General features: G+C 40.6%; 1 protein-coding gene across 1 annotated transcript in view; it reads right to left on the minus strand.

Moving 5' to 3' along the window:
• Window positions 1–22359, minus strand: part of LOC311630430 (proprotein convertase subtilisin/kexin type 5) — a 274874-nt gene that overhangs the window by 238282 nt on the left and 14233 nt on the right. Inside the window, exon 2 of the mRNA XM_084899423.1 lies at window positions 553–657. Coding sequence (XP_084755549.1) covers window positions 553–657 — 105 coding nt within the window. The remainder of the gene's footprint in view (window positions 1–552; window positions 658–22359) is intronic.

Raw genomic sequence — 22359 nt, forward strand, 5'->3', positions numbered from 1 at the left:
TGCTGAGCCCCCAAGAGCAGGAGGCAGCGCCTTCTTTGCTGTGCTCCGCATCCCTCTTATCCCAGACATGGTCTAGTCCTTGGGCTGCCAATGGCATGGCTCTACCAATGCCAACTGTGACTGCAAAGATTTGTGGTGACGTAAGGGCTCATCTAAGGATTTGAGGAGAGACCCGTCCATAGAGTTCAGACAGAGCTTCAGATCTGTTATGTAAATAGGTAAGATAGTGTGTGGTATTCTTCATACTTCATTCTTCTCAATCAATGTCTATCTCTCTCCCCCACACACACATTTCTTCTCATTTCTCCTTGAGAACCCATGCTTCTGATGCTCTTGGGCTGTTCTACAACTGGAATAATAATGGCACCGCAGGAAAAAACAAACCATTGTCTATTTTTGTCTGAGGAGGAAACAAAGACACTGGACCAAAGGAGAGCATGACAGCTCTTGACATTTGAGCCTCCGTGCTGGTCATCAGCTCCTAGTATGATATTACCAATGAAAAATGCAGAAGCTTTGCTTGTTGGTCCCCACCCAACTGGTTCTTCTTACCTTTGGTTCCATTGAAATGAAACTGTGGGTTCCTCTGCTCGAGAGAACTGACCTTTTAATCGTCCTGCTATGGTAGAAGTGGTAATAGTCCTTCAGGGCCCCGATCTGCAAAGACAGTGGGGAAAGAACAAAAGAAAGAGAGTCAGTGTAGGAAGTCCACTGTTTTCCTGTTTTTCATTCAAATAAGAACACAGACAAAAAAAGGTCCATCAATTATGCAGTTGCGTGCTCTGCTTCAATGTTACTTGAACCTTGGTGATCACCTTTCAGAAGGACATGTGATATGAAGTGAGGTGTCCTTGAGGCAGTGACTGCGGAACTAAAGATTATAATGGGGCCGCTTAGCCTCTCCCTATCTCCCTCTTAATGTTTAATTTATATGCAGCATTTCAAGTAATTCTACATCAATCTATATCCAAATGTGGGATAGAGGAAAAGTCCAATAGCTATCTGGTTATAAAAACACACGGCATTCTGTTTGCTCCGAGAATTGTACAATGAAGGACCTTGTTAGATTATTTATATCATTAATTTGAAACAAGTCCTAAGCAGTTGATCATTCACAAAGAAAACACTACCTCGTTTGTTTCCTGACTTCAGTAGACAGCAGTTTTTCATTTACTGCAAAACTAAAGGTTGAATGGCAATTTCTTAAACAAAACAAAGATCATATACCCTACCAATCAACCAAGTTTCCTGTGTAAAAATAGTTCAATCCACTTGATCTCAACGATTTCTTTAACAAACGAGTCTTCTTATCTGTGCACCCCCTTCTTTAGTTAAAAACAGTTAGTTCTGTTTAGGATAGTTTTCAAAGTAAGTCCCAGTCCACTTTAGAAAAACAAATCAACAAGACCTCAAACAATCATACTCTCTTGGCAGATTGTAAAGTGTGGATCACATCATGGAAACTGAACAAGTACAACAAATGCAGGCAGGAGACCTGGGTTCTAGGTCCAGCTGACACTCGCCAGAGGTAGCTTCTTAGCTAAATCACATATATTGTACTTAGTGAGTCTCAAGTTTTCATTTCCAGAACGAGACTTTGGGCTCATTAATTTCTAAGATCATGGCAGCTCTCAAAATCCCTTCTTTGACACTGACACTTTTCTTGCTTTGGGCAAATACATTAAGTACATTGGGCTCTTTCTCCAGAACATCATGGCTTTGCCCTAAAAGAATGTCCAGGATGTTTTCTAATTGGGACCATTCAAAAGTGGGGCTTTCGTAGTTGAAAAAAAGAAAAAGAAAGTCATTGGTTCCGCTTAATTTTCCTTATTCCCATCTTTATTTCTTATTCCCATCTTTCCATCACATCTTTAGTCCACCCATCCCTTTACTATAAGGATGATCAATCTAATCTCTGTGCCACCTAAGAGCCATCTCCTCACGGGACATTATGCACTAGTTGAAGCTCCGAGTCCTCATTAATTTTGAAGGTCTGAAGCCTCCCATTTTTTTTTCAAGTGGACACTGCCCAGATGTACACAGAAATGATCCTGGGCTCTGAAAACAAACATGGACCAAAGACAAGGAAATCCCAGCTGAAGCCTCTGATCTCGGTGATCGTAGGCTCTGAATCAGCAGCAACTATAAGGAAGCGGGCAGCAATGCCAGCCCTCATCTCCAGGGTTTCAAGGAGGGATTTAGAGGCCAACATTAAGATTCCAGAGGACTAAGGGTAGCACTCAAGGAGGGCACGTAATACTTCATAAGAAAATCTTAAAATCCCAAGAAGCTTAGAGTTTTCACCTCACGTAGCTTTTGTCAAGAGTGCCCCTTGGGAAAATACAGTAGTTCTTGTGGAAAGGAACTTAGACTCGATGAGGAAGAGCCTTACCCAAAACGTATTACCAGTGTGAAAATTGCCAGTGTCAAGTACCATGGAACCTCTCTGATTATGGAAAAATGAATGAATTCAACATAATTATTAAGCATGAACTATGGATGAAATACACCCCAAAGTTATATTCAGATCCTTTGTGGCCTCATTGGTACGAGCTGGAATCTTAATGTCTTGTGTAGGATGGTAGAAGATGGAACCCTTGTCCTGACTTAACTTGCCCTGGGAGCGTGGATACATCACTAATCTCTTTGGGCCATGGTTTCCTCCAATGTCAATCAAGACACAGGAGGTGGAATGGACAGAGACTAGGTGTCAGAGTCAAAGAGGGGATAATAATGTTTATGGGTTTGTGTAGTTATAAGGACTGAATGTAGTAACAGGTGAACTGCCTTGTCAAGCTGTTGCCTGGAACAGAGTAAATGAGAGGAGGTTATATTGTTAAATACCCTGTCCGCAAGGGCCTGCAGGATCTGACCCAGCCTCCCTTTCTAACCTCCCCTCGAATCATACCTGCTCCCAAACCTCTGGACTCTGCCATTCTCGCCCTTCTCAGTTTCTGGACTTGTCATACTAGTTGCTTCCTCTACCTACAGAACCCTCTCCTACCTCCACCCTCTCCACCTCGTTTCCTCCTCCGCATCCTTTGTGTCTCACCTCAAGTAGGAAGTCTTCAAAACTCCCCAGACCAGATCAGGTCCCTCTATTGTATCATCTCACAGATCACAGTAGTTACACTGTGATTGGCACAATTATTTTCTAAGACAATAGCTAAGGAATAGTGTGCATTAATTAGTTCCAAACAAAATAACCTGTCACCTTCCAAGGGGGAGGGGGGGGAATATATATATGAAAGCATGTTTATTTCTCTTATCTATTCATCTATTAATATGCATGTGCCTTATTAGCAAGAATTGTATCTTTTATATTCTTTCAACAGCACTGAGCATGCTAAGGGTATTTAATAAACATTAAGAAAAAAAAATGTCATAACCGGTTGGAAGTTACTCAAAAGAAAGGCAGTATATGGAAACGAAGCAGTAATATTATCTATAAGAAGGCATTCCATCTAGCTCCTCCATGTAAAACAAAAAGATGAATGTGTTTATATGTTATGCAATAGCAACGGGGATGGAAGCAATATATATAACTAACTTAGGGAAATTTTATAAATAAATCAGGAAGCATAGGAATATCCTATCTAATAAAGAAGGAATATGCAAATTGACTGTCATGCCATGACAAAGCTGGTGGCATCCATAGTCACAAGATGGCAGCACCCAGTCCCCTCAGCCCCCTGGAGTCCCCTAGTCCTTTCAGCCCTGCCGGGGGGTGGGGGAGGGGAGTGGCAGGCATGTGGTGTTGCTGAGGCCACTCTCAGGCAGGTTCGGCCACTCCTTGCACCTGCCACCAGAGTCCCAGAGTCCTTTCAGACGAGCCAGGGGCAGGCACAGGCGCACAGTGAGGATGGACCTGCTCTCAGCCTCCCAGCTGCCTAGGGCCAGCCCAAGGCACAGGAAAGCCTCAGATGGCAGCTGCCCAGCCACCCAGGCTCAGGTAACCAGGATTGGCTGAGGCTTGTGCTGCGGTAGTGGCAGCAGCAGAGGTGTAATGGGGGCATTGCCTTCCCCTGATAGCCGAGTCTCCTCCCGCCCCTGAGGGTTCCTGGACTGTGAGAGGGGGCAGGCCAAGCTGAGGAACCCCACTCCCTCACCCCCGCCTTCAGTGTATGAATTTTCATGCACCAGGCCTCTAGTATGAAGTATAAAATCAATAGCAGATAAATCAAAGCTCAACCTTTTCCTTAACACCACATAAAGGAAGGAGAATAATTCCTTCTCTCTTGGCCCTCTTAAGTTCCTCTTCTGTACAACGACACACAGACACTCTTATCTGCCTAGTAACATAGCTCTATTCACAATACTAAGTTGATGAATTTCATCTTTCACTCCAGTCCTATCAATTTTTTGTGCTATTTCTTCTTTTAGTAGTCCCTCAGCCTTGTACCCAAACTTTTCATTACCCTTTCTCAAACCAAATCATGTTCTTAGGTAAGTCTTTTTTAATAAGCTATTTTATACTAAGGTGTAAATGACTGGAATGTTCTTCCAGAGACAACTACAGTTGATCAGAAAATTAAAACTTCAGCCAAATAAATGAGTCTATGGTGCATGTAATTCCAAAAACAATCATTGGAGGTTTTTTTTTGTTGTTGTTGTTTGTTTTGTTTTCCTGGCAGCAGAAAAGAACCTTTCCCATGTCCCTAAATGCTTATCTTAAAAGCAAGCTTCTAATTCTGAGCAGAGGGCGAGGAGCCAAAAATCCACATTTGCACTGGCTTTGCCCCAATGAGGAGCTGTGTGGCTTTTCAGAATTCATTCGCCACCAACAGTCTCTCCTGTGCCTGCAGTTAAAACCACCACCAGTCTAACGACTCCAGGCACAAACCAATATATGTTTCTATAAGTCGACCAACCATGCCAGTTTGCTCAGGAATGAGGTGTTCTCAGAGATACAGGGCTTTTCATTGCTTTAACTGGGGCAGTCCCAGGCAAACTGGGACACTTAATCACCCTGGTTATAAAGTGCCAAGGTCATGGCACTCTGGCCACCTCGACGAACCTGTCAGTTTTCTCGGGCTGCTTGTCTGCCCTGTGTTCCCTCTTACCCTCTCCAATTTAAAGTCGTTTCCAAATTCTGGCTCCTTTTTAAAAAGTTATTTACCCCCAACCTACAACCATTTTTTTAAACGGACAAAAATCTAAGTGAACATCTTACAAAAAAAAAAAAAAAAGATATACAGATGGCCAATAAGCACATGAAAAGACACTCAAATGCAAACTAAAATCAGAATTGCATTAGATATACTAGAATGCCTATATTTAAAAGACTCACAGTACCAGGTTCTAATGAGATTGTGGCGCATTGGGGCTCTCGTCCTTTGCCAGTGGGAGTTTAAAATGGCCCGACCCCTTTGGGAAATCATTTGATGATTTCTTATGAAGCACGCCATCCTCCTCAGGACTCAGACACTTCATTTCAAAGAATTCACCTCAAGGAAGTGAAAACCTATTTCCAAACAAAAACTCAGATGCAAATATGTATAGCAGCTTCCTTAATAGCAGCCCCAAACTAGACACAATGCAAATGTCCATCAGCAGGTAAATGCATAAGTAATGGTATATCCATGTAATTGAATGCCCAGCAATAAAAAGGAACAAACTACTGAAGAAAAGGAACAAACTACTGAAATTTATGATGAATAAATTTCAAATCATCATTCTGATACACCAAAAAAGTTCATGCTGTCTGCCATCGCTGGTGTTGCCCAATGGTTAAAGCACCAGCCCGTTCACTGAAGGGCCATGGTTTGTTTTTTGTTATTGTTGATTTTTTCCTAGGGGCCATGGTTTGATTCTCAGTCAAGGGCATGTACCTGGATTGTACGTTCGATACCAGCCCCAGTTTGATATCATGCACCCCACAGGATGGGTGAGAGGCAATCAATGGATGTGTCTGTCTCACATCAATGTTTCTCTCTCTCTCTCTCTCTCTCTCTCTCTCTCTCTCTCTCCAACCCCCCTCCCTTCCACTCTCTGAAAAGAAATGGAAAAGGTATCATCGAGTGAGGATTAACAACACCACCAAAGTGATACTGTTGTTAATACTGTCTGATTCAACTGATATAAAATTCTAGGACAGTTAACCAATAGGGATAGGAAACAGATCAGTGATAACCTGGGAATGGGGTGGGGACTGACTGGGAGAAGCCTGGAGACACTCGGAGTGTTGGTAACATGCTGCATCTTGACTGTGATGGTAACTGCACTGGAGGTCAGTGCCTAGGTATGCTGGGGCCAGCTCATCATAGGCTCGTGGGATCCAATCACATCTTTTCCCAGCACCCTATTCTGTGCTATCATGTTGATCACTTGAAAACAACAATGATGGAAGCACTTACACATCAGGAAAAAACTACAAAAGTTACAAATTAGGACTTCTTATTTTCCCCGAAGAGTCAGTTGTTTAGTATTTATCAGCACACCATGGAGTACATGCATTTGTCCACACCCAGCCTACCTCACACAAAAATGGCTGTAATGGGGGGGATGTAAGTTACATCTCAATAACAATGATTTTAAAAGTTGTAAATTCCCCTCTTCTGATTTCTGGAGCCCTCCCAGCTGTAGGATGACTTGGAGATTGGGAAACGCAAGAACCCAGTTTCCTGGGGCTGTGGTTTATCCTCCAGCTCCCACTTCCTCACACCGTCTCAGGTGAAGGAAGAACCAAGTCACCACGACCACTGTTCTGGCTGACCAACCTCTTTCCAACCCCAAGCTGACAAGTTCAAAACTTCCACTTGTCAAATTCAGAGAGTTACAGAGACAGTGGGGGGCGAGGGGGTAGGAGAGAGGTACGGGTCAGATATACTGCTTTCCCTTCATTAAAGGGATAATGTGTTTCCTGGAGAATGTTAGAGCAACAGTAATTATTTGCCTTCTATGTTACAGACTTTGTAACGTGCCTTCTATGTTACAGACTTTGTAACGTGCAAAGGGAAGGTGGCCTTGACTGCTTTCCACAAGGTCATCAAGCACAATCCCAACCTCAGGGCCTTTGCACCTGCTATCCTTCTGTCTGAAACGCTCTTCCAGAAATCTCTATGACTCACTTCCTCGCTGCGTTCAGGCCTTGGCTCAGATGCCCCTTCTCAGGGAGGCCTTCTCTGACCATCCAATTGTCAATAGCTACCACCCTTTCTGCCAAATCCCATTCCCCTTTGATTTATTTTTCTCCTATACACGTGTCATCACTTAACATATCACACACCCTCTTTATTCATCCTATTTATTGTTTATCTTCCTTCACTAGAATGTAACTCCATAAGGGCAGAGATTTCTGTTTTATTTACTTCTGGATTAGCTTTAGTTCCTATTAACAGGGCCGGGCATACCTAATAAATGTGCAGAATAAATGGATAAGTGAAAGGCCCTGCCCTTGAAAAAAAAAATCAAATCATGTCTCCAAATGTCAGGGAGGGTTTCTTGCTCATCTCTTTATAACTCTGTGATATAGCATTGGCATAGAATAAAATCATCACATGTAAATGTATCTGAAAACTGAGAATTTACCACCAATAACCATATAAATCACCAAAGTTTGCTTTTATTTCTTTAGTTCCCTCCTTGGTTCCATCATAGTCTATGACCTTTTGGAATCACTGAACAAAAGTGGTATTGATAGCGAAGATGCTCTAACAAGGTTGTTGAAGTAGTTTTAACGTGTTAAAGGGTACGGCAAGGAAATGCGGAAGCCTAAGGAACTGCTATGCTACAGTTTGTGGTGCACAAACTAAATGGCAGGCGTTATGGCACTGCATCCTCACAACAGAATGAAGCAGGTGTCACTGTTGACATTTTATTTGCAAGATAGCAGAAATTCACAAGGTTTAGTAAGCATTTGCCCTGGGCCATATAGCTAGTAAAGGAGGAAACTCAGGTTGATTCCAGATGGTTATCTAACTCCAGAGCATATGTTCTTACGGACTCTAAAGATGCTTAAAACAAATTCTTTCTTAGGAAGAACTTAAAACCACAGCTACCTAGATGTCAAGTACCCAAAAGACAATTCTAAGAGTTGTACATGGGGACTGTTTTTCTAGGGATATTTCTGTCTACTTTCAGCAGATGAAAAAAAAAAAAAAATGAGTGTTGACAAGTACTCCAGAGAGCTCATGCCTGCCCTGATAGGACAAGACGCCTGGTCTCTATTTCCAGTTCTATTCCCACTGACCCCAGAGAATTTACATTAATAAACTCATGTTTGCGAGAGTGTCTTTAAGATAACCTTCACTGAGAAGTTCAAAGGGCATTATAAGTTAAACACAAGAGTAATATCTGGCATCAAACACCATAGAAGGTATTGAACTGGGCCTTGGAATACCACAAAATGAGAAAGACCTTCCTTAGACTTTAGTTTCACATCACCTGCTCAGAAAATACCTGTGATTTCTTTCTAAATTCCTTCAGGGTCAGGCTCAGCATTTGAGCTCTTTAGAGGATGGCATTAGAGTCCAGGAACTCAGAGCAAAAACACTACAATTATTTTGTTAAATCAGGATGCTGATGAAAAATCATCATCTCTATGATATCAAAGGCAACAAGGTTTAAGCATTTGCTCTGCTTAAGCATTTAAGCAAAGATAGCAGGCTGCATAATTGCTTCCACAAATGTTCACATTCTCATCCCCAGAATCTTACGTTACATGGTGAAAGAGACTTTGCAGTTGTGATGAAATCAAGAATTCTGAGATACGGAGGTTATCCTGGATTATCTGAGTGGCTCCCGTGTAATCAATGACAAGTATCCTTACAGGAGGGAGGGAGCAAAGTCAGAGCAATTTGATGGCAGAAGCAGAGATCAGAGAGAGAGAAAGAGAGAGAGAGAGAGAGAGAGAGAGAGAGAGAGAGAGAGAGAGAGAGAGAGAGAGAGAGAGAGAGATTTTTAAAAGTTGTGCTGCTGGCTCTGATGGATGAAAGAAGGGGCCACAAACCAAGGAGTGCAGGCGTGTTCTGGGAGCTGGAGAAAGCAAGGCAATGAAGTCTCCTCTAGACTCTCCAGAGGGGACACAGCCTTGCCAACACCTTGATTCTTAGGCCTCATATACCGTAAGGTCATAATGTGTGTTGTTTTAAACCACTAAGTGTGTGGTTATTTGTTAGAGAAGTACTAGTAGTAGGAATCTAAAGCAAGGTAGAATTTGTTCTGTAGTAAACATCTACGAGAAGCAAAGGAAACTATGTGTATTTGGAGGCTCGTTATTTTTAATAATGTTAGTGCTCTCTGGGTATTCAGTTATCAATTTCCAAATAGCTATATCAATATAATAATCGTGTTTAATATTGGCCAGGCGCTCTGATAAGTCCCTGATAGCATTATCTTGTTGATCTTGCTAAACAAGATTATCTTGCTTAATCCTCAAAAGAAATTGAAGTTCAAGATTGAGCAACTTGCCCAGCAAAACAAATGGCTTGTCTATTCAAAGCCAGTATGTAATTAATACCGCTCAATACCAAAGCTACCACTTGATGCCTTCCAGCATTATATCTAATCTTTCCAACAATCCTGCAAATGAACAAGTTATTCTAATTTCATAGACAAGGAAACTAAGTAATATGCCAGTGCGAGGAAGTGTCAAGATTAGGATTTAAAACCAGGTCTGTCTGACTTTAAAAAAAATCTAAGCTTTTTCCAGTCACAGCACTTTGATTTTATTTAAAAGGTATTCAAAGGGTTTTGTAGTGCCACATGGAATTCTACTGGCACATTCAATTATCCTCACCCCTTTCCGCTTTCTTCTCTCACCAATATGAGGACTTATTGCTTTATTCTAAAGCTACCTGATCGGCAGAGTGTAGGAGCATCTAGGTCCCATAGTTCATTTTAAAAGCAGGGAGACAAAAACATCTTGACTACGCTTTCCAAGAGAGCAAGAAACAGGTACAATAATTTCACTAAGGAAACATAAAACACAGAGAGAGGGAGGTTTTCCTGGATTATATAGGTGGCTCAGGTGTAATCACTGAATTTTAAGCACCGGATTTTCCCAGGTTCCTGTGAAAAATCTATATAGCCTGCCCAATCTCATGAGACATGAGATTTGGCTCAAAGTGAACCAAGTAGAATCTCAGAGTTAGAAAAGACAAAAAAAAAGATTTTAATCTGATTTTCCCTACTGGATGCAGGAGTCCATCCTTCAAACTGGCGAAGAGCACTGCGTTTTCCAGGGCAGCCCTAGAAACTTTAGAAAGCTGTTAGAAACTTCTTCCAGATCATTAGTCCAAGGCTGCTCACTACTCCTGGTCTGGCCAGTGGAGCCAACCCATGTCATGCTAGACAGCCAACAGCTCCCTTCTGGAGCTTCCCTGTTCTCGGCTGAACATGCAAATGTTCCCATTCTGTTCTCCTGTGACAAGGCTTCACGGAGTTGCTTCCCCTCGATAAGCCAACATCTGTAATGTCTCCCCAGAAAACTTGGGGACAAGAACACAACACTTTTCCACTTCAGGAATAGTGGAGCCAGGATGGAGCCTATGACCCCATGATTTCCTTTGGCAATATACTTCTAATGCAAATAACATTGACACAAATTTAGAAGGATGAACTTGGCTGACTAAAGAAATCCCCAGAAACCCTTTTTAATTTGGTTGGTTCTTCTCCAGCCTATATTTTAATATATTAAATGTGCTAGAAATTTACATGGCTGTTGAATGTTGAAATTTCCTATATTCCTATATTCTACTTGATGCTTTTATAGCCTGCCTAGATATTAATTTATTGAGTGTGTGCTATGTGCTAAGCACTGATCCAAAGATACCGCAGAAAAAGTGAACAAAACAAGGTCCCTGCTAACATGGAGATAATGTTCTGACTTGATTTCGACAACCCCTCCTGGTACCAACGGCAAGTTTAAAATTTATATCTTCTCTCCTGAGGCAGATGGTTTCTCCCAAGAGCACTCAAGTAATTTTTCATATTAATATATTACATATAAGGACTGGGTTAAACATTCAACACAGAATATGTTTATAACATTCATTTGAGAATGAACTGTAAATGGCATTAGGCTTTGATTTGCTTCAATTCATTTTTGTCCAAAATGAATAATTATGTTCTTAATGTAAAATAATCCTTTTACTATATTCCTCAGATAAGAACATTTATTACTGCTATTTATAGTCAGCTATTCTTTTAAAAAGTTTTTTAAAAGCCATCTGTAAGTAATTTCTGGAGAAACTAAAAAAAAAAAATTATTGTTTAATATTTAAACTAATCCACCTGCTTGTAACACACACACACACACACACACACACACACACACACACGGAATAGAGTCCAAGAGAGGCTGAGAGACAGAACACACAGCCTACATGGAGGTCTGTGTTCTTGTCATTACTGGTCATCTTAGCAACTTGAAGCATTTCCATGTACATGGAAACAAACAGAAAACACTACATATTTTGATTAGTGGAAACATTTTTAGAATTACCTCTGGAATAGAAATTTTCTCTTTAGGTCCAATGGCTCTGAGTCTTTGCTATACATTAGAATTATATGAGGATTTAAAAAATACTAATGCCAGGGCCCCCTTACCTACTGTAGAGATTCTAACTCTTAAGGACTGAGTTATGGCCAGGGCATCAGCATTTTCTTTTAAACGGCTTTCCAAGTAATTCTATGTTCAACCAAGGTTAAAAACCACCCATCTCATTCTGCAGAAATCAAACAGTTTACCCTGAATTCTGCAATCTCCATTCAAATATTCCTATCTATTTAATAAGTTTAAATTAGAAAAAAAATCTTTAATCAATTTCATTTGAGCATTCATGTAATGGCCATCTTTTATTCATCACTTTAATATTTCAAAAGTACCCCCCTCCCCCAATTTAGAAAGATCTATTTAGTATAACCAGATTCAGAATTTCCAATATTTTATCATACTGGTAAACAGAGGCCATGTTGAGCACTACAGCACTTTAAATGACCTGTTTTGTTCTTTAAAAAGAAGATTCAAACATAAAAATGTTGAGCCTTAAGAACATGTAAAAAAGACTTACATGTGCTCAAGACAGTTGCCAGCCTTGTCCCCTCAGTAAAAAGAAGCTCCCTCACATCCTTGTGAATAGCTGTTTAGAGATACCCTGTTCATTTGTCACCATCCTGGTCTTTCCTGAGGATCATGAGAGTGCAGGATAGTGACCTTGAAATGGGCTCTGATGTGGGGACAAGCAGAGCATCCATGGCCCAATGGCAGAGGGCAAATGCATGAGCTGTGAAGCCCTGGATCTGGGCAGATGTGAGGTCGGGTCCTATTCCTACAGTTCCTGAGGCTCTGCCGCTGTGGAAGGCTATTGGGCCTTGTACTAATTAAAGATGTCACAGACACACATCTAGCAGAATAGATAAGATAGAAATGTCAATATCCAGTGATAGTGAGTATGCAAGTTAATGGAAGTCTTATATATTGTTGTTGGGACGACTTGGAAACAGTTTGGCAATTTATAATAAAATTAAACATCCCCTTATTGCTATAGTGTATGACCCAGAAATCCCAGCCCTAAAGAGTTCCCCCAAGAAAAATAAAAACTGATGTTCACGCAATAAACGCACACATGAATTACTTATAGTGGCTTTAGTCATAATCACTCAAAACTGGAAACAACCCAATATCCTACAACTGGTGAGTGGACAAACAAATTGGTACATCCGCACGATGGAATGCTACTCATCAATAAAAGGAATAAATTACCAGTTGATTAATCAGAGATCATCTCAAATTCATTGTAACAAGGGAAAGAAGCCAGGCTTAAAAGGTTGCATGCTGTATTATTCCACTTACAGGACATTTAAGAAAAGGCCATAACACAGACCAGAAAATCCATTAGCAGTTGGGATTGTAGCAAGAGGCTGATTCCAAGGGAGCATTAGAGAATTTTTCCAAGGTGCTGGAATTGTTCTACGTATTTATTATGGAGGTGCTTCTATGATGATCTGCAGTTTCAAAACTTATAGAATTCCACAGTGAATTTTCCTGTATGAAAGTGTACTGTATGTATGATTACTGAGGTTTATGATGCCTCAATAAATTTGATTCCCTCCTACCCACTCCCTCCACACACCCCCCAAAAAAGAGTCCATAAGGAAAAGCCCAGTCATCAAAGTGACTTAACTGGAAAGGTGATACAAATGGAAAAGCCAAAGATTAAAAAGCTGTTTGGATTAAAACATATTCTCATATTGGCTTCATTCAACTGAGGAGCTTCCCTAAAGCCATAGCAACCACCTCAACATTTGGAATTACACAGCGCAAACAGCTACCCTGAGAATCATCACAACATGTAAAGCTTTCCTTTTATCAAGGAAATGAAGTTATTTCCACACATCTTAGTAAAGCACTTTCACTCACATGCTACCTTAGCAAGGACAAAATATGACTGAGTATGCTAAGTGATGGAGTCGTCCGAAACGACTGTCAACTCTGAAAACATGGCTGGTAACTCTGAAGCGAAGAGGAGAAATAGCTCTGAGTCTCTAAGTGCTGCTAATCACACACCTAATGCAGATGCTCTGAAAGTAAGTAAAAATCTATGTCAGTGATTCTCAAAGTGTAGCCCCGCAACTAGAAGCATCAGACCAGGAGGGCTCATGAGCTGAATGGAAATGCACATTCACGTGCCCCACCCAATCTGAATCAGAATCCAGTCACCACCATGTTCAGCCAACTCTCAGTTCAAGAGGTGAGAACGTGAATGACTGATGAAGCAACATTCAAAAAAGGATGCAAGCACACAGTTGACTATCTTGACCTGTGCAGTCAAGATAAGGTACAAGCCCACCCTTCCGTACACCCATACAATCTACATAATAAAAAAGGTTTAATTCTAGATTTTACCCTTTTCTATAATGCAGTGAGCCCAATCTGTTTAAAATAAAATTGGATTTCAAGTAGAACTGTATCCAAACTCAATTCTAGGAGATAATTTAAAATGTTAATAATGTTCACAGAACTAAGAGAGGGGAAGTTATCTAAGATCGGTTCATTTCATGCCCAAGTGAATAAAATTTCAGAATTAGAATTTCACAGGTGATATACATACTAATAATTATAACTATTAAAAATTAAAAGTTGTCTTCCACTAAACATTAGGTCCTGCCATATTCTAATTTATGTAGATTATATCTCCTTAGCTTCTGTTTCCATAGAGAAGGCCCAATAATGACCTGTAAATTTTCAATAAACATCTCAAGTCCTAAGACTGTATTTTTCTTCCTCTTTTCAAGTAAAATGCTTTGATATCTCAAGAAATGCCTTAGTAGGAAAAATGCTACTTTCATCCACCTGAATGGGGGGAGTTTATCAAGCACAGGGAAAATGAATAAAAGTGGTCCCAACATCATCATCATTATATCAGCAGATAGGCTCAAACTATAAAACAAGGCTTTATTTGCACTAAATTATCAATGGCTCCTCTTAGAAAGCTGCTTTATTGACAATATCTGTGTATGGTTTCCAAAGACTATAAATTCATAATTCTGCACAAATGGACTAGCTACGCTTTTAGTCACCTAGGAGCAGATATTCAATCTGATGCTAATTCCCAGGGGGCGTGCAGTTCTTCAGTAGATGCATGCTCATAGAAAACAAAATCTGAACATCAGGTTAAACAAAATAGTACCAAGGCAGAACCATTCCCCCTTACCTCCAAAACGTGGAAAAATAATGCCAGTGTTTTGGATTATGGGCATGCTTTAGCACCATTAGTGATTGCCCACTTTAAGAATTTTACAACCTCCTAAACAGGGTAAGTAACTCATCACAGCACACGTTTTTGTCTTCTTGTTTTATTCTGTTTAACGGCAAAATTAATGGCTCACACACACATACTCTCTCCATCTTTAAGCTGCTTTCCCGTACATCGTTTTATATGAGCGATTAAGGTAATATCATCCGGCTTTATAAAACCGATCAGTTACTTCTTGTTACTTTTGTAATAAAATATAAGAAATGCCTTTATTGTGTCTATGAGGGGCTACCAGACCTGTCTTCTGCTTACCTTTCTAACACCCTCTCGTAGCGCCTCCCCCTTGCTCACTGTGCTCTAACCCCCTGGCCTCTTTTCCAGCCTCAAGGCCAGTGCCTGTGCTTTCCCATCTGCCTGGATTTCCCTTTATTCAATATCTCACTGCCTAATTCATTCTCATTTTTTCAGACCTTCACTCAAACATTACTTAGAAAAAGTGTCCTCTGACCTCTTTGCTAAATGACCTTGCCCAGTTACTCTCCATCTCGTCAAGCTATTTATTTCCTTACCAACTTAACATTTTATATTTTAAAAAAATATATTTTATTGATTTTTTTACAGAGAGGAAGAGAGAGGAATAGAGAGTTAGAAACACTGATGAGAGAAAATCATCGATCAGCTGCCTCTTGCACACCCCCTACTGGTGATGTGCCTGCAACTAAGGTCAAAGGTACAGGAATCGAACCTGGGACCTTTCAGTCCTCAGGCCAACACTCTATCCATTGAGCCAAACCGGTTTCGGCAACATTTTGTATTTTGCCTGCACCCAGCACAGTGCCTGGCATATAATGACTGCACATAAGCATGTTTAGAATGAGTGAGAAAATGAAAGAATACTGTGAAATAAGAATTATTATTCCGTTTTACCAAATAATAAAACTGAGTCCCAGCTAAATCCATCAATTTACCCAACACTACCCTATGAGCAAGCAATAAAAACAAGATTTTCTAGCACCAAGCTCTGTGCTATTTTTCACTATTCTATATGAAACCTAAATAGGCTGAAGAACATCCTAATTTATGCTTGGAGTCATATTTTCAATTTTTATTCAAGTTTCAGCTCCAACTTGATTAACTTTAAGATTAATATCTTTATCTCAACAATACTGAGACTAACATGCCAAGCTCTTAATTCTTTTCTTAACATAAAAAAGTCCATTGACCTTTATCTCAGCAGCTTGCTTAGTCTTAAATATGTATCAAATAAACCCCCAAAAAGGAGTTTAAATAACCATTATACCCACCAAGTAAATGTTTGTATCCATAAAATAGAAAGTAAGAACTGATGTGTAAGAAAATGTGCTCGGTGCAGTAGATTGAGTTTTAAGTATCTCCCTTCTATCATTCCTAAGTACTTACTGTTGACATAAAATATAAACCCAATACAGTGCTTTACCAAAAGAATCATTGCAATGTTTACAGATTTTCGCAGTAACTGAAGTCATATCCTTATCAGGACAGATACCTCATATCTGGAAAAATGAAGAAAAAGTAAGTGTCTTTAATATATATTAAGCTTCTATCTGAGGCTTCCACAGGATGGGAAATTAATCCATGAATTATTTTAATGTTCCAAACACTAGATATTGCTACATTTGCAATGCTCAAATACATGCTGGCAATTTAGCAGAAGAACAGGGCTTTGCAAGTTTTCCTCCCTCTTAGGCCAAACATGCCAACATTCTGTAGCTAAGTTGTGAAATAAGTGTAAAGTCCCAATAAAGTAAAGAGATAAAGACCCACGTTGGAGAAGGGGAGTCACCAGCATTTACTCCTATCTCAAAGATGTCATGCCAACTGAACTCTCAGTTTCTGCATTAAATATGCTGATATGCCTCTATTCTGTTCTTTTAGTTACTGTACAGACCTTTCACAGGCCAATAAGTGAAACTCACATGTTCAGTGTGATGTGATGTACCCAACAACTAATCCTTCATCTCACCGTTGTTTAACAACTCCATCAGGCAAGGAAAGCTGAGTTTAACTTGCAGTCATGGGTAAAAGCACCCCTGTAGTCCAAGGCAAAAATAATTACTATGTTCATCTCCCTCAATCTAAGCCTCTGACTTCCCTGGTTCCCAAGACCTACCAAGATGTTCATGCTCTAGCCATTAGATAAATCATTTACTTATTACTAAACAGCCACCATGGTAGAACTGACCTTTCACTGTGTCAAAACCAGTAAAAGATATCTGGCATTTCTTAGCAAGATAAAAGGGTATAAAAATCAGGTTTTCACAGAACAAGGAAAAAAAAAAAAAGATTGCCTCCAAAATCAAGTTATTTATTTGTATGCTGCATACCTATATATACAAACTCCCTTGATCAATTTTGCACACACACAAGGTGGGGCAAACAGAGGTGTATATAGTTGTTTGTATGGCAAAATACTACAATAATTAATAAATAATAATACAAGAATAAACTTGGCCTCACATACAACTGTAAACCTACTTTTGCCCCACCCTGTACACTGTCTCCTAAAGAAACACAGGTCCTGATAAATACAAACATTATTATCAAGGATGCATGAAGAACTATAAATATATGCACACATCCTACAAAGGGTCAAGATGACTAGAAAAGCTTCTTTATGTCATTAGTAAAGTAACTCTCTTTTATCATAAGAGCTTGACACTGGAACTCAGGTTTGCTAAATACCTTTATCCACACCACCTCGTTTGGGGCGTCAGTTTCTTCATCTTTATAATGAGGGAACCACAACTCTAAAACCCAATGGGTCTTACTACCTGAGGGCCATTTATATTTTAGGAGACATTATTAGGACTCTTCCAAAGCCATGGACCGTTGGAAGTGGCATTTCTTTCAAGACAAACTACCATTAATTAAAATATACCCCCCATACATACACACACACACACACACACACACACACACACACAACCTTTTTTTTTCCCCCCAACAGTAAGGAATAACCAAACCCGACTGGTGATGAGGGGGCAAAAGGCAGTGCCTGATGGAATGCAGCAGCCAGCAAGACTCAAGCAATAAATTTTATAGAACTTCGTCATACTCTCCCATCACTGAGCCCTTTTATGATAACACTCAAGTAAGCCCATCTGATTGAGTTAATAATTAGTCTAAATCTGTTACAAGTTAATGATACATTAACTTGTCATTCCTGGTACATGATGATACAGCGAATCTGACACAATTTACAGATAATATTTTGCAGTGCCTTTCATTTTTCTGTATTTCCTACATTGATTAGGAAACAAAAGTCATTAAAGAATAAACAGGACCTTCAAATAAGATTTATATACATACAGGTTACATTAAAAAGGGAGGTACACTCTAAGGAATCACGTGGGGTTTCAGAAGGAACTCTCCATGGCGGACAGAGACCCCAGGCCATCTCTATATTTTGAATAAATGCTAAAAACATAAAGCTTATTTATTTAAATGTTTACATATACTATCAAAATGTAACTACGCTATTCACCAGGTAGTTTCAGAATGCACAATGCTTACTATAAGTAGTGAAATATAACAACACATGAGATACAAGTTTTTATTTTTTTAAATATTTTTAAATATATATATTTTATTGGTTTTTTTACAGAGAGGAAGAGAGAGGGATAGAGAGTTAGAAACATCGATGAGAGAGAAACATCGATCAGCTGCCTCTTGCACACCCCCTACTGGGGATGTGCCCGCAACCAAGGTACATGCCCTTGATCGGAATCAAAGCCGGGACCTTTCAGTCCGCAAGCTGATGCTCTATCCACTGAGCCAAACCAGTTTCGGCGAGATACAAGTCTTTAAATGGGCACTGTATTTCAGTGTCCAGCCAAGGCATGAAATTGTATCTATAGGCTCATTGGGAGGTATTTCGTAAATACAAAACCTGGAGCTAAATGATCCTCCAACCTGTGTTCCTGGTGTCCTGGCCCCCTGCGGTTCATCTGAAGATCCGTCATCTGGACAGGGCCTTTCAGTATCAATTACTCAAAAAGCACAAATATGTGACATGAAACATCAACTAATATTTAGATGCTTATATATTTGTAACTACACAAAAAATACCCCTACCCCAAATGCAAATAGGCTTTAATTAAGCAAAATCTGACTACTGAGGCTGGATCATCAAAATGCAAATGAGGTTGGAAATGAGCAAATGATTCCTATGTTTTGATGGTAATGAAACTAGAAGGCTGAGACCAGAGTGGGGAAAAAGCGGATTCCTCGGGAAAAGAGAGGCAGAGGCTGGCGACATAGCCAGTCTATCCGGTGACAGTGACGAAGAAGAAATGAGCCCAGTGGTTGTTCTCAACCCAGCTGTTCACTGAAGATTACCGACACCCAGGACCCACTCAAGGCCAGTTAATCAGAGCCACTCATGGTATCTTTAAAGAGTCCCAGGGCACAGGAGGGTGGAGGTAGGACTGAGGGCCACTGAGTCAAGGCAGCTGAGGATCAGGGCAAGAAAAGGCCAAGTCAGAAGAGCTCCGTGATGAAGATTTGGGTAACTGCAAGGAGACAGAACTGGTTCCTAGAATGGATCTGGCATGGGAGTGGGTAGGGTTGAGAGATGTCCATCGACAGGTCTCTTTCTTGTTCAGCAACAGAGTAAAGGAAACAGCTCTGTGGAGAAAGGGGCATTTAGATGACTGCAGTGACGGCACACTAAATACAGACAATATTCTTTTCCACATTAGATTTTATGATGTCCCATTCCCTCTCACTATGTAAGTATATGTATTTAATCGTAAACATTTACTTGTCCTTTCACGTAAGAGAACAGGTCGTATCTCAGTGCGAAACTGGCTAATGGCCTTTCTGTTCCCTCCGAGAAAATCCCAAGTCCTTACTGTGCACGACCTGCGAAGATCTAGAGCCTTGTTCCTCAAAGTGTGGTTCCGAGGCCAGCAGCAGCACTCACTGTCTGAGACTTTGTCAGAAACGGCCCCATACCAGACCTACTTAATTAGGGACCTTACAAATTCAACAAGTCCCCCACGTGACTTACATGCACACTACAACTTGAGAAGGACGGGCCTATAGGATCTACCTCACTTCTCCAACCCACCCCCATTTCCGCTCTGGTCCCTCTGATAGCCAGCTTGCTCAGATAGCATCACTGGTCTTCTTGCTATTCCTTCAACACAGCAGTTTCTCTCCTGCCCGGGGCCTTTGTTCTGACTGTTCTTTCTACCAGAATGTGCCGCTTCCAGGTATCTGTAAGCCTCATTTCTTTACCTCCACTTCTTCAGATCATTACTCATGTAAATTTCCCTAGTCATTCTGTTTACAAGTGGGGAAAAGTTTCCAGACATTCCCTCTTCTCGGCTTTTTATCCATAGCATGTACCACCAACTGATATACTTTTTTGTTTTCTATTCAATTGTTCATTAACAAATTCCCAGTGGCATGTGCAAAACATGGCCACAAATTCTTTGTATCTCCCGTCAATGGGTAAGGTACATGTCTCCACCTCTTGAAGCTGGGCTTGGTCATGTGACTTGTTTTGACTTACAGGATGTTAGTAAATAGGACACAAGCAGAACTTTGAAAGGAGCTTGCATATTGAGGATTTTTCTCTCTCTCTCTCTCTTTCTCTCTCTCTCTCTCTCTCTCTCTCTCTCTCTCTCTCTCTCTCTCTCTTTCTCTCTCTCTAGCTGCTGGCATGCCTTCTTGTCACTATGGGAAGAGGCCCAAGCCAACCCACTGGATGATGACCAAGTACACATGACCAGTGGCCCTCATAATCAAGCAAGCAGTCTGGCACCAACCACCAGGAACATGAATGAAGCCATCCATTTGAGACCAACCAGGCCCTAGCTGCCCCATCAGTTGACCAAGGAGCCTACCAGTTAACAGCCTCATAGCAATAGTAATTACTATTTGTCAGGGGAGGTAGAAAAAGGTACAGGGGGGCATAAATGGCAACTGGACTTGGGGTGATAAGCACACAATACAACATACAGATGATGTATTATAGAATCGTAAACCTGAAATCTATATAATTTTATTAACCAATGTTACTCCAATAAATTCAATTAAAAATAATAATTCCTATTTTAAGCCACTGGGTTTTGGGTGACTGTTTTCGCAGCAAGTTGGTGCGCTCCCCCGTGAGTATGTAAGTTTCCAGGCATTTGCTGCCCTTCTGCATCCCCTGGGCTCAGCAGAGCACTTGGCATAGAGCAGATATTCTAAAGCCTTCTGCAATGAATGTCGAAGGGCAAATGATGGCAAAGGGAACACCCACAAGTAAAAGAAAGAAATGCCAGAGATGGCCTCCAGAGCTGAGATGAGAAAGTGGCAGACACAATTTCTGGGCTCACTATAACCTTTGTCTTTCAGAGTTAAGGTGAACTAAATAAGAGATTTTGACTATTTTGTTAACAGAATATTTTAGTAAAAAAAAAAAAAAAATCCACATGTTTACATGCAGTGTTTTAAATTGATTCAAAATAGGTCTAGATTAACGGCATTAACTTGTCTAAGACTGCACAACATGTGACCGTTAGGATATTTTTCACATTATGCAGCACTTACTTTGCTTGTTATGAGTTAATTCCGATTTTTAACAGCTCGCAAATCGGCGAACCAAATCATTGCATGTTGCTTCAATCCTGTCCTGCCAAAGAAGAAAAATCTGCTGCTTTGGATTCGTTTCAACAGTTGGAAATTCAGGCCATAACATTTTAAACCTCAGATGCTCCCTGCTGTGTCCACATCACATAAATCACACAAGTGCACAGATACCCACATGTTTGCAAAGTCAGTTCTCTAACAACGAGGGCATAAGTCCAGTGGAATAAGGTAGCGGATTTAAGTGGATTCTGCAGTAGTGGGTGCTGTAATCCTGAAAGCACAGTGTGGACCTTAGAAAAGGCACAAGCAAATGCTATCGGCAAGCAGAGAGCAAGTCCTCTATTAAACAATGATTCAAGGTGCAGAGTTAGCAAGTTATTTTTATTCGGTGAAGGAAAGTAAAAGGCAAACTGTAATACACTATGTTTCTCTCTCCTTGAAAAAGAGAAAAACTCTCAATTTTCTAAAGGCTTAGCAGGCATGAACAGGTATATCTGAACTCATGGAACAAGTCTTACCTGCAGAGCTGATCAGGTCAGAGAGAAGCAACACAGTGCAATTTAGCTCTGGGATGTGTGTGTGTGTGTGTGTGTGTGTGTGTGTGTGTGTGCGCGCGCGTGTGTGTGTGTTTTCTTCAGGAAATGCAAATCTCTAAGCAATGGAGCCACAAGGCACCCAGTACCCATTATCTGGCTTCTGATTTTTTTAAACACATATAATTATCGTTCACATAATGAGCAAAATGTATACTTGAAATCACTGAGGTTTTCCTAATAAGTTACAGGGTTCTTCTTCAGAGTATCACAGAATCCTCTCCCCTCTTTCCATCACATCTCTCAGTCTACACTGCTTAGTCTACACCGGCCCTGCTGCTCCTGGGACCCAGGCTAATAGGCTAATGGAGCATCCCACCTGGAGCTCCCAGCAAATTGTGCACTGATGGTTACAGAAGGGACATGTCTCACTTCTCACATTTCGTAGGCCAACAGCAGTTTCCTGGCCAGCCTTACCACTAAAATAGGGGAATACAATCCTATCA

The sequence above is a fragment of the Pipistrellus hanaki genome, assembly GCF_964339955.1.
Source record: "Pipistrellus hanaki genome assembly, chromosome: 11".
Classification (NCBI taxonomy): Eukaryota; Metazoa; Chordata; class Mammalia; order Chiroptera; family Vespertilionidae; genus Pipistrellus; species Pipistrellus hanaki.